Here is a 13,103-nt window from a genome sequence, read left to right as displayed (position 1 = left end):
AAAAATGTTGTTGAAACTCAGATTTCTGCTCCTAAGGAGAGTTGAGACAGTTGTAATTCTATGAAGCAAGGACCATGGAGCAATAAGAATTACTTGTTGAAGGCTGAGCTGGCAACGATGAAGATAAAAAACTAAAATTGGAGGCCACTGATTAGGAATCCGAAGGCTTCAAAGCAACATTTACTGAGAATGTAATACGAACCTTGGGAAAGTTTCATCTCAAAAGCTAGCCCATGAGGTAGGAGAGCCCAAAGTCCATATAAACCTCACACCAGAACCTTATGTTTCCGATATAGGACTCCAAGTCTCATACCTTAGAGTAGGATCGTAACATTCCACCACGCTCCGAAGCATCACTTTACTTGTTCAAATAACAATTAAGGTGAAGCAGAGTCAGGAACAACAAATCCCTTTATAAAAAAAAGATTTATTTTGCAAGTTCGTTATTACGAGTAGTTCCTACAAATGATCGGACTAATGACGTAGACAATACTTTAATTCTCAATGTAGATGCTACGTAGTTGGTTCTCATCCTTCAGAGACTACGAGTATAATAGGAGCATTCGTCGACAAAAAGATCACCCTAAGATGATCATCTCGTGGCTATTGAGAACGAATCAAATCAGATGGTTCTATTTCTCAATCTTTTCGAACTCGGTTCCATAGGGACAAATCATAAAGATTGAAAAAAATCGGTCATTCACAACCACTGGTGAAGGATTTCTCGAAAAGTTAAGGATTAGTAATCCTTTTGAAAATTCTAAATTGAATGGATTCGGTCTTATACATACGCGAGGAAGGTAATCAAAAAAGAAAGAAGATGAGTTCCTCTTTCTTTTGTCACTTAGGACCCATGGATTCAACAGCAGTTTGAAAGGTTGACATTTACTGTGAATGTAATACGAACCTTGGGAAAGTTTCACCCCAAAAGCTAGCCCATGAGGTAGGAGAGCACAAAGTTCATATAAACCCCACACCAGAACCTTATGTTTCCAATGTGGGACTTCAAGTCCCATACCTTAGAGTAGGACCGTAACATTCCACCACGCTCCGCAACCGCGGCGCCCACCCGGGCTAGCTTTGTGCTAATCTTTTACAAATCCTGAGCAAACACTACAATATCATAGAGACTTTGCTTAGGAGCAAGCAGAAGAGACTCTATTTCACTTATAGTGTAGGGATCAAGTTGACTATCGGTGGAGGACCAAGGTGTCAAACAATTGTTCCTGTAGGAAATAGGAAAACCAATGGAGATTAGGGAATTGACTAACACCATCACCTACATCACATTTTCGCTTTCCTTTCCTTTGATTAAGAGAAGGAAAAATGGAACTGGTTCTAGTGAAAGCAGTGTCCTTGGAACTATCGCTCATGACCAAATCTTTATCCATACCAAATCAACAAATGGATTTCTAATCCGATCCAATTGAGAACTTCTGCCAATTAATATGCCACCAATGACTACCACTACATGAGGAGATGAATCACATGACTTTCTTTATGTTGTGCAGTTCAGATCCTAGTGGCCAAACTTCTTGAGTCTAAGAGTTGATGTGACTGGGGATTCAATCCCACAATTGCAACCAATGAACGCAACCTAACTATTTAGTAAGCAACAAGTCCATTATGGTGAGAATTGAGAAATAGTGTATTTTGAGTGAATCAGAATTTTCTATTCTTCTATTACAAACAAACTCTACTGAACTAACTGCTGCAACCAATAGTGTGCTAAAGCACTCATGGTGTATATTTCTAACAGTCAGCAACCATAGATCACAAAAAATCAATCAGTTTTCAAACAAAAGAAGGATGGTATTAGTACCTGCTCCAAACAGGCTGAATGCATAAGTAGTTACACCAGTTTATGTAATTCTCAAGGGACTTGACAAATATTTTCTGCACAGTCGCTTCATCCAATTTCTGGAAACAAAGTGTATGTGTCAGTGAGAGAGAGAACTAGTAGTCTTTTTCAAGAAGTGATAAAGTGTAATTAAACAACTAGAATTTTAATCACTAAAACACACTGTAATTGAAACTCTATGCAAGTAGAAGTATCTCCTTGTAACCATGTTCAATCAGAAGGAGAGGAGGAGGACGTTGCACGCACCATTGATGTACTATAACATCGAAATGGTATTATTCAATAAACAACATAATAGGTTTTCTTATTGGGATAGAAATAATCTATTAGGAAAGGGGGAAAATACAATGCCAGAGATATCCTCAGAAAATCTCAACCGGAACACATAGACACCCATTAATACACCATAACCCCAATGTGTTAAACACCATCAAAATGTTGAAAGGAACACTCTTTTCAAAACATGGCCAAAACAGTCAGACTTCTGCATCTTCTTTTCAGCATTCTTCTCGTAGCATACATCCACTTTGTCAGTCAATAAATGAAAACAGAACATCCTAGCCCACACCCCACATTTTTTTAAATTGTGAATATCTACTTTCCTCATTTCACTCAGTAAATGATATAGCATATGCAAATAAAACACTCCACGAGAAACTTGTCATATTCATCATGTGGTTACCTGACTGACAATTTAATCAAGCTTCAATGCAATAAAGCAAAGAACCAATGACTTACAGGCTCAGTTTCATCTGGAATTCCAAGCCGAGACTGCTCATTTGCAAGCAGGTGAACTATGTGTTCACGCTGATTAGCTACATTATCTTTCTGGCAGCAACAAATTATTATTAGACACAAGAGAAGAAAGGACATGACAAGAACACCAACGAATCAAACAGCTTTCAATAATAAAACAAGATCAAATTATAAAACAGATCAAATTAATCAGTGAGGTAACAAAGAATCACAATTGTGAAAAATACCAGTCAATTTACGCAGTCCTTTGGTGTGTGCATGATCCGGAAAAAAATGTCACATCAATAAATGTGTTCCCTAAACATGTTATGTTTATGGCTTCTTATTGTTCTTCTCTTTGGACATACATGCTGTTCCAGGTTGCTTATAAGTTTTATTTTATTTTATTTAGGATTTTTTATGTGCCTCTAGTTGGTAATCACAAAAAGAAATTGGTATAGAAAAGATATTTTTCAGCTTAAAGTGAAAAGGAAAGGGAGGTAAAATGATTTAAAAAATTACAGGAGGACACGACAAGCCAGTAACTTAATCACTTGTTATTGACACAGAATAGAGAAAGGCACATGGGATGTAATAACTTAATTTTGTTGGCCTCCCTAAATGTGTGTGTATGCAAAAGAACTATAAAAATGCAGTAAAAGTGTTGTACATACAACTACCAAGCCAATACTAAGATTAGCCCACCAACACTAACATGTTCTAATAAACATGACAATTTGGTTTCACTTCATATCAGAGATAAAGCAAACTTAGTTCAAGAAGCCAAAACATATTATGAACGGTTGAAAAAACCACACCAATCTTTGCATGACATGACAAAAAATATACAGACCTGAAATCCAAAAGTATACTGCAAAAAATCAAACATGTTAGGATTCCTTGTAGGAGAAATGAAATAATCCCGAGGCAACTGCGGCATGCCACTGAAATACTTCAAAGCTGAAACTGCTGCTTGCACCTAGCAATAATTTTTTTACGTAATAAATAAACATGGATGTACAAAGATTTGGGATCTTAAAGAAAAAAACTCAAATACCTCTGGGAAAGAAATAATAGCATTTGTTGAAGAAGAAGAATCTAAGGGTATAATGTTGTAAGCAATCAGGTCCTCTGTCATAGCAGAATCTGAATCCATGACCCGCTTTAGCTGCAACAAAGAGAAAAAAGTTGAAGAAATGCTCATGTCCACAAATTATTCCTTTCTGATTGAAAGAGAAACATAGCAGAATGAACACAATAAAACACACTTCAAGTTCTAACCCACATGCTCACTCTTTTTAACTATAAAATCATTATAACTAACTCCTAAAGAAGCCAATTACACTCGCAAAAAAATATAAAAAGCAATACAAACAAAACAATGATCCAAATGGAAGTTGATGCCGGAACACAAGAAGTGCAAGAAAATACTATTTCTCTTTTTCTGAATTTTATTAACCAAAAAAAACCTAATAACAATAGTGTTCTCCAACCCTTAAATAGGCAAAACAAAATAACAAAAAAGGTAAATAACTATAATCACGCACAATGATAACGCACACTCTAACATAATCTAAGAATAACAAAAAGGAAAATAATTAACAATTATTGAATTGTCCTGAGTTACGGAATAAACTTTAAAAAAGCCCAAAACTGTTGATGTCCATGGCAACGCGACGAGTCTTGCTCAAAAGCCCATTTGGAGTAGGCTATCCAAATTTGAGCCCGATCCAAGTCAACCAGCTCGGGTGCATCAGAAGTACATCGACAATACTAATCATCTAATGAATTCTAGCATTATGCTCCAAAAATATACCAATACTGCAAACACTAGCTTCTTTCACTAGAACACTTTTGTCTCTATTCCAAAATCCTCTAACATACAGGAATAGAAGGCTAATAAGTAACACTTGTGATCTTGTATATTAACACATGCATTTCATTTATCCTAGTGCAATTAAAATATAATCTTTGGTGCATGAATAATTTCATCCAAAAAAAATATTTCAAAAGTGAATGATTTCATCTTACCCTGCTTAATCCCCATCAGCTAAAACACACAAACCCCACGACCAACTGAAACCCAGTTTGATAACTATAAAAACACTAGGCAGTTGTCTTCTGTGGTACAGCAAAATATCCGACTTTCAATAGATCATACACAATCATGATAAAGGAAACACTAACAAGTAACAATAAGAAAGAAAGGAGGGTGGAAACTGTCAGAATGATCGAGTCCAACTCAACCAAGGACAGGTAACTGGAGCATGAAGTTTGCAGGAATGAACATCTGTGTGTGGCCTAATATAAACACTATCATAAGCTCTAATATCATGTTAAAATGATTGGTCCTAACTCAAACCATAAAAGTTAGCTCCGGGGGGAGGATCGTTGAGGGAATTAAAAAGGGTACGTTGACCACATATTTAGCAGATGTAGGATCTTCTTAACAGAAACAAATAAAAAATAGCAGCACTAGGGGGGAAGGGGGATCATCAATCGTAATACAAAGTAAAGGAAAATAACAAGCAAAAAGTCTCCAAAAGAGTCACCACCTTGTCTACAAATCTATCACTAGTTCCCCTAAAGGATCTGTCCCACACATTTCTCCATTATTTTCTCTTTTTATTTATAAAAAAAAGAAAAGGAACAAGAAAAGAAAAGAATATGACAAAAAAAGGAGAATCTGCTCAAAATCCAAACCAATCCCTGAAAAAACACATTCTATAACGAGCAAAGCAAGAAACACTTTAATAGTTAGTACATTTAAAAGAGCCAAAAACCCAACCTCATCAGGAATTTCTTTAGTCAGCTGCTCAAGTACTGTTCCTAAAACCTTCAAGGTAGCAAAAACCCTTTTCCTCTTCACAGTCTTGCGCTCCAACCTGTATTAAGCAGAAAAGACTTAATGTGGAACGGAATAAGCATAACCAGCATAAATAATTTAGCAGCTATAAATTGAAAGCCACGGAAAATATTACAAATGATTTAAGAAGTCAGTGAATGAAGTTTTAGTGAGTTATTTTTTATAAACGATGAAATATTCTCGACAGAAGAAAGAAAGAACATAATAAAAGTGGAACAGTTGGGAATTATTTCAAACTCGAGTGTGAATAATTGGGCAAACTCCTTCAGGTATAAACTCATTATGGTGTTTGTGAGTTTGCTAAACTCCATCGCACAACATATTCTTCTAGATAAAATTAAAGTGTCTAATCATTTGCCCCTCTTCATTCTGATACACACCTCATGACGATCATACTAGATGACCCCAAAACAAAGTATGAACCTCCTCTAAAACTGTTTTGTGACAATAAAATAGTCATTACCATTGAACATGATCCAGTTTAGCATGAAAGGACAAAACATTTTGAGATAGATTAGCACTTCATCAAGGAAAGTTGTATAATGGTCTAAATAACCACAGCATACATTCCTTCAGGATATGAGTTGGCAGATGCATTAACTAAGAGACTACCCATTTAGAGGTTTCAGGATCTTACTGACCAGCTGGCAATAATAAATACTAGCACCATACTAATTCTAGTACCAGGTGTACTTTTGCTTCAGGTAGGCAGATCATTTATGCAAAACTTTGTCCTAATGAAACTGCTAAAATGATCTGCCTACCTGAAACTGCTAAAAAAGTAAAGCGGAGGAGGAGGACCAGACTGGCATTTAAACTAGAGTTTAAAAAGCCTGTGATAGTCTTGGAGTTTAAACTTTGTCCTAATGAGGGCCTGCTTCCTGGCCTTATGCACCAGAAATTTTAGATTAAAGAAACAAAAAAATTTACCCCAATTTACTGGAAACACCACAATTGAATTACACAATACTAACTGAAATGCAAGTCTCGGTTCAGAATATGAAGAAATACAAGAACACGATAAATACACACTGCTGCAAAAGATAAAAAATGCAAGACTCGATAACACACAACTCCAGCTGCTGAAAGACTCCATTCTCAGCCAACTACACCCACCATACTCAACATAGACTTTTCATACCACCCATTTCATCCCCTTATATTTCCTTCCCTCTAACCGAATCCTCATTCACACCTTCTCCCAATTTCCCATCTCCATTCACTGCTTTCCACATGGCGTTTTCCCTAACTAACTTCACATCACTCACTCTCCTAGGAAAATTTGTTCTTTGCCTCCGGATTCCTAATTTTCCATCCTTGCACCTTATACTTACATTTATACACCTCCTTAAAAGACTCTTAAGTTTAAAGGCCCATCAGATACCATCAAGGAAATTGAGGGAAAATGAAGGAGAGGGAAAGAAAGCAGTGCACAAGAGAGAGAGCACAGACATCCTGAATGGACTGATAAACTGATATCATTGAAAAATTGAAATGCTCTGATACAGAGATGAACTATATAAAAAGCAATATAAGCTTGTGATACAAGCTAGACATGCTGATAGCTGTTATTTAACATCATAACAGAATACAAGCTAAGCCTAACTGCACAAATGAATTCTAACTAGTCAAACAGATGATTAACATCAGTTAATCTAAGCACAGCAGCAGGAGATAGCTACATACAACTCTAACAGCTGAGTAACATTAGTTACTCTAAACACAGCAGTGGGGGATAGTTGCATAGTAACAATGGCAACTCTAATAGAGTAAGTATATTTTCACGAGGATAGTTCTTCGGATGCTGAAACTGGAGTAAATTTCACTCAAGCAACCTTTTGATGTTCATATTACATACGAATAAGAATCTAGCAGACTCTCAAATTCAATTTTGGGATGATTTGTAGCATTCTTGTTACAAAATCCAAACTAACTAAAATTAAACAATATAACTCAACTCCAAAAAACGGATGCCTAAACTCAAGATAATAACAAATCCATCATCATTAATTTTATGGCTATACTAGCTAAGGCATGAAAGACATGAAACTCAATTATCAAACTCAGTAAATTCTATTGCAAGAAATTTCTGAAAAAATAACCCAAAAAGAAAATGCAATATCACAACGAGAAATGAAAAATGAACAGTCAGTCAACCATTTGATTCTAGAAATCCATCACAAAAAATAACCCAAAAACCGGATGCCTAAAAGCAAGATAATAACAAATCCATCATCATTAATTTTCTGGCTATACTAGCTAAGGCATAAAAGACATGAAACTCAATTATCAAACTCAGTAAATTCTATTGCAAGAAATTTCTCAAAAAATAACACAAGAAGAAAATGCAATATCACAACGAGAAATGAAAAATGAACAGTCAGTCAACCATTTGATTCTAGAACTTATTAATTTTGTGGGCAGGAGGTGCCCCATGGATAGAGGGAAAGAGAAAGCACAGGATGTCTAAATGGGCATTACACCCATTTTCAGTCAATGAACATACTCGCCAAGATCACGACTGAAAGCACCAGATTCCCTCAACTTCATTTCTTCCTCGTGTAATTTCTCCACATTATTCTTCTCTCTATAACTCTTGTAGAACTCTTGCAACCGGGCAATGTCCTGGCTTCTATCTATGGTTCCAACTTCTCTTTTAGCTAGCTTTTGCTGAAAATATAAACAAAAGACAGATTATAATAAATGATAGCAACCAAAAAAATGATGGAAGAAGAGGTTCACTGAGTTAAAAGAAACTTAAAAAAAGGACAGTGAATCATTCCAAAAATAAAAAATAAAAAAGGGAGAGGAAAAAAAAAGATCAAATACATATGTAGTGACATTACAGCTTAGACGTGTAGATTGTAAAACAATTACACAAGAATGGTATGCATATCTCAATAAATTGATGAAATCTTAATAACTATGGTAGAGCTTTCACCCCAAACTATAGTGTAAAGCAAAGTTCAGTCAGAAACATTTAAAAAAAAAAGCTACAGAAAGAAAAAAAAATGAAGGAAGTTTGATCTAAAGATCCTGACAACATTGCACTAAACAGCAGCCCGTGAACTATTTAATAAAATGACTATGAGGCAAAGTTTGTGCAATAAATTGAAATACCAATCCTGCAATTAGATAAGAAGCTACATGACATAAATTTATCAAAGTCAGCCTTGAGAGACCATGCAGCAAAATTGTATCATATCAATCGAGCACCACACAGTCACAGACAGATAAAAATACCAGTATGCACAACCCAAGTATTCCAAGTAGAACTTTTTATTTTACATAAAACCAGACTATAAAAACATACCTTAATGACAGACATCAGACCAGTCTTGAATTGTAAAACTCCTCTGCCTTCACTGTTAGGATCCAAATTTTGCGAGAGCGAGTACGCATGCTCGCATACTGCAAAAAAAATATGAATTATTTAAAAGAAAGAATAGGTATATAGAAAATTTCAATGATCAAATTAAAGTATATATTGGCATTCTCAAACAAAAATAGTTGAATCAAAAGGACTTATAATAGCTGAGAAAACAGAGATAAAACTTCAAATGACTTATAAACCATGACGCTGCAAGGAAGGTAGCAAAGACCTTATAATAGCTGCCTTTTCATGAAAAATGGGCACCAGATAGAGCACTTGAAATGAAATAGCATGAACAAAGAAGTACTGATAGTGAAACGTATAAAATATAAATATTGATAATGAAATACAACACCAAGAAATTTACAGCTTATATAAAGCTGTCATCAATGGATCCCAAGTGAACCACACAAAAAAAAAAAAAAAAAAAAACACTCCCCGTTAAACCTAATTAGCAAGTGTGGGGTGGAGGCAATCCTTGTACACAGCCTTACTCTTATATAATTGCGAAGAGACTGTTTCCTGAAAAACCACTTCCCGTTAAACCCGACTAGCGAATGTAGGATGGAGAAAATCTTTGTACACAGTCTTACCCTTGCATAATTGCAAAGAGGTTGTTTCCTAGATTCGAACCCATGACCTTTCAGTCATGAAGGAACAGTTTTACCACTGCTCCTAGATTCGAACCCAAGTGAACCACAACACAGTGAAATTTTGAATTTAGTCATATCCAACTACCAAGTTTTTCAAACCCACATTACTTTCAGAAAGCCTCTGATTGCATTACTTTCAGTAGCTCGTTGGTTGAATTTATTTTCAATTTCAAAATATTTTATATTGAATCAGCCAAGAAAGAAGGTAATTTTATTTTTTGTTTTTAATTTTCCTCCTCTTTTTTCTTGTTTTGCTGATATAAACATTCAGTGAGTTGACAATAGTTTCAACGTCAAATAACCCATCCTATGTATCACAAAAATAAAATTTGGAATAAAAATCAGCTAAAGTAAAAAAAATACATAAGGAAAATGAAGCACGCAGTGAAGAACATACATATTCTAGAGACATTAGGATCATCATCTTGAATTTCATCTGCAACTCTTAAAATTTCATCAATATCCCTATTTTTTGCGAGCGCGGATGGTACATTTCCAGCAATTCCACCAACAGGTCGCCCATATGTATCACCACCAGTCCTTTCCCTCCTCAATGCAGCACGGACTAACCGCTCCCAAAGTTCCTCAACTCGAGACATTGTCTACGTAAAACAAAACAATAATTTAGAAAACAATATAAAACAAAAAACCATTCTTGCAGAAAGAGCATCCGTACAAATTGAAAGGACCAGCAACGTAAAGAAAGTGAAATATTTGTTAAAAGGTTCGGTCATTGAATTGCTTACAGGAAATAAACTTTTCTGAGGTGTCTTTCAAGAAAGTTAAATAACCAAAACCAAGAAAGAGAGAGAAAGAAAGAGTCCACTGAACTCAAGAAATAAACATCAAATGAGTGTCACATGCTTGACGGTACTTATACCTCTTGAATCAAGTGGATCCACTTCAACCTCAGCCAATCACATCAAATCAGTGGCACCAGTAGGCAATCAGCTGAAAGAAAAAATTTCTTCCATATTTTATAAATCATATAAAATGCTACCGGAAACTATAAGCATAACAATTAAAATTCAAAAACCGTCATTCCTTATATAAACACGAGATCACATGATTCAAACTGAAATAAGCTTCATACCCTTGGGAAAATTAAATTTTTTTTTTTAAGAAAAAAACACAAGATCGAACATCTTCCATCTCCGCAGTTAATGTTATGATGGAAAAGAAAACGAAGCGAAAAGGAAGAATAAGCAAAGAAAAGGAAAATGGAGAACCTGAAAAACCCTGAGGGTAGGGTTCCGAGTAGAAAAAGAGCAGAATCAGTCTCTGAATAAAGAAAAGCGGTTATTGCTTTCTTTGTTTGAAAAGCCGCGTAGATATAGAAAACGGGGAAAGAAAATAAGCGAAATTGGGAGTAAATAGGCTAGGAGATTAGGTTTTTACTTAAATAGTTAGGTTTGTATAAAAAATTCCTATGTTTCATTTGGACTTAGGTCCCGTAGCACTGATATTGACACGGAATTGTGACATGATATTCTGATATATTAATTTTAAAAAATATTAAATTTTGACACATTTGGACATGTTTTGATATTAAATAATATTTTTAATTTATGTAGTATATATTGTATTTAATATTTAATAATTTAAAAAAATGAAACTAAACTTAAAATATTCATCAATTTTGCAAAGAAACATAAGATATCTCAAATATTTAAATTAAACTCAATAAAATGATAATTATAATCTAACGAATCTAATAGTTGGAACTAAAAACGCAACGCAACCTTTGAATCTTTTTTTGAATTTCTATAACACGTGTTGGAGTGTCGGGGAATGTCGGAGTGTCGGAAAGTGTCGGACATGACACGTTAGACTTTTTGAAGTGTCGGTGCTTCATAGTGTGATATGATTAATATTTAAAAAAAAATTAAGTTTATTAATTTATTTAAAATTATTAAATATTTAATAATTAAAAAATAATATTATTTTTTATTTAAAATTATTAATATAATAATTTTATTTATTTTATTTAAAATAATAAAATAATATAAGTCAGCTTGTAAATAAATTTACTCTTTAAATAATTTTTTTAAAAATCTTGATTTATTCTATTTAATTATTTATAATAGACTAACTCTAATATAATATAAGATGCTATTGCACAACTCGTGTGCTCTCTTCGGAGGAGTGGGAAACTGGATCTACGCGTCGTGCGCAGACGCAATGGCGTTTGGGTTGGGGAGGGTCTAATTGTCAAACAAATCAAACCCACGACGCGGATAATAAAAGGTCAAAAGTAAAACTCACAAAGAAACGAAGATAAATAATAAAAGAAGGTCTATTGTTTGTCATTTTAAATGACATAAGTTATGTCATTTTAAGAGAGAGATAAAAAAATGGAAATCATGGGTGAGAGAAAGTGGGTAGTTTTTTTAATTTAAAATTCAAATTTTCTGTGTCTATAACTGTCTTAAAATGACATAATTTTTTGTCATTTTAAATCACAAACAATTTTCTATAAAAGAATCCGTGTCTTAAACCCGATGATGACGGACCAGGGTAACTTAAAGATTAAGCTAAATACAATTGGATGGGTGCTTGTCTGATTCAATTTGTAAAATTAAAAGTAACATTTTAAATGAGTTAACGGAAAAAAATTAAAATATTACTTTTTTAATAAATTATTATTTTAAATCTAATAATGAATATACTGCACTTATTTATGTCCAAATTAGGCGTAACCATTTAAGCCTAAGTTAGGCATAAACAAGGCATTCACGCCGAATTTAGGCATGACTCGTTTAATGTTGACACGTGGCACTAAAAATTAACAGTTTAATTGTAGAACTTTAAAAGGCCATAACTTTTGATTTCGGTATCCAAATCAGATAATTTTTTTTTTGATTTCACATGACTTTTCGAGATCTACGCAATGACATCTCATTTGATATATTTTATCTATAACAAATATAGTTCAAATTTACAACTATGGTACTAGAAAAGATGGCACCAAAGTGAATTAGTCCATCTATAAATAAGGATACTTAATATCATATTAAAATATATACTTTCTTCCAAGTGTTTAAAAAAAATAGTGTATAAAGTTATTGAATTGCAATACATATCGTGTATTATTTGACCGATTTTTCATATCGTGAATCATATCTAACTTTTTTATGACTTTTATCGAATATATCGTGAATTACATTCTTCTGTTTTATGATTTTTTTTCTTTAAAGCCCTTTAAATTATGTATGTCTAAGAGAAAGAAAAAATAAATACATTTAAAAGAAAAATAAAAAAGGGACTAATGGATATAAGAAAAGAAAATTAAACCTGAAATTGAATCCTGAACTCTAAAATTTGGAAACATCTCTGATACGAATCAATGGCTGGATTCGATGGAAGCTTATATCCTCTGAATGGTTTTCAAAAATAAAATCCTTCTTTCTTAGAGATTCAGAATATTTATTTAATTATTTTTTTTATTAATACAGATTTTTCAAATTGATTTTTGAGTTAAAATCATAGATCAAATCTTTATTTTGTTTTCCTTATTAATAATAAATTTTTAGATTTTTTTAATTTAAATAACAAATCAAATCTTTATTTATTTTTTATATTAAAAATTAAAAAACTGATTTTTTTAATTTAAAT

The 13,103-nt window shown here is 33.6% G+C and overlaps 1 protein-coding gene across 2 annotated transcripts in view; it reads right to left on the bottom strand.

Moving 5' to 3' along the window:
• The window catches only part of LOC133289189 (callose synthase 9), a 60,916-nt gene extending 50,100 nt beyond the window's left edge, over nt 1–10,816 (bottom strand). Inside the window, exons 1-10 of one of the 2 annotated variants that reach the window (XM_061487074.1) lie at nt 10,718–10,816; nt 10,369–10,439; nt 9,886–10,090; nt 8,776–8,873; nt 7,969–8,132; nt 5,385–5,481; nt 3,654–3,764; nt 3,450–3,575; nt 2,600–2,689; nt 1,823–1,920 (exon numbers count right to left, since the gene is read on the bottom strand). In XM_061487074.1, the coding sequence (XP_061343058.1) occupies nt 1,823–1,920; nt 2,600–2,689; nt 3,450–3,575; nt 3,654–3,764; nt 5,385–5,481; nt 7,969–8,132; nt 8,776–8,873; nt 9,886–10,087 (986 nt within the window). In that variant the 5' untranslated portion in view covers nt 10,088–10,090; nt 10,369–10,439; nt 10,718–10,816. Of the gene's footprint in view, nt 1–1,822; nt 1,921–2,599; nt 2,690–3,449; nt 3,576–3,653; nt 3,765–5,384; nt 5,482–7,968; nt 8,133–8,775; nt 8,874–9,885; nt 10,091–10,368; nt 10,440–10,581; nt 10,654–10,717 lie in introns of those variants that run through there. The other variant, XM_061487083.1, reaches the window with a different exon arrangement.
• Between the last annotated feature and the right edge of the window lie 2,287 nt (nt 10,817–13,103).

Source organism: Gastrolobium bilobum, unplaced genomic scaffold (genome assembly GCF_033153095.1).
Source record: "Gastrolobium bilobum isolate Gb01-03AN ecotype WA unplaced genomic scaffold, APGP_CSIRO_Gbil_v1 utg22497, whole genome shotgun sequence".
Taxonomy (NCBI): Eukaryota; Viridiplantae; Streptophyta; class Magnoliopsida; order Fabales; family Fabaceae; genus Gastrolobium; species Gastrolobium bilobum.
This window is presented reverse-complemented; position numbering and strand designations above follow the sequence as displayed.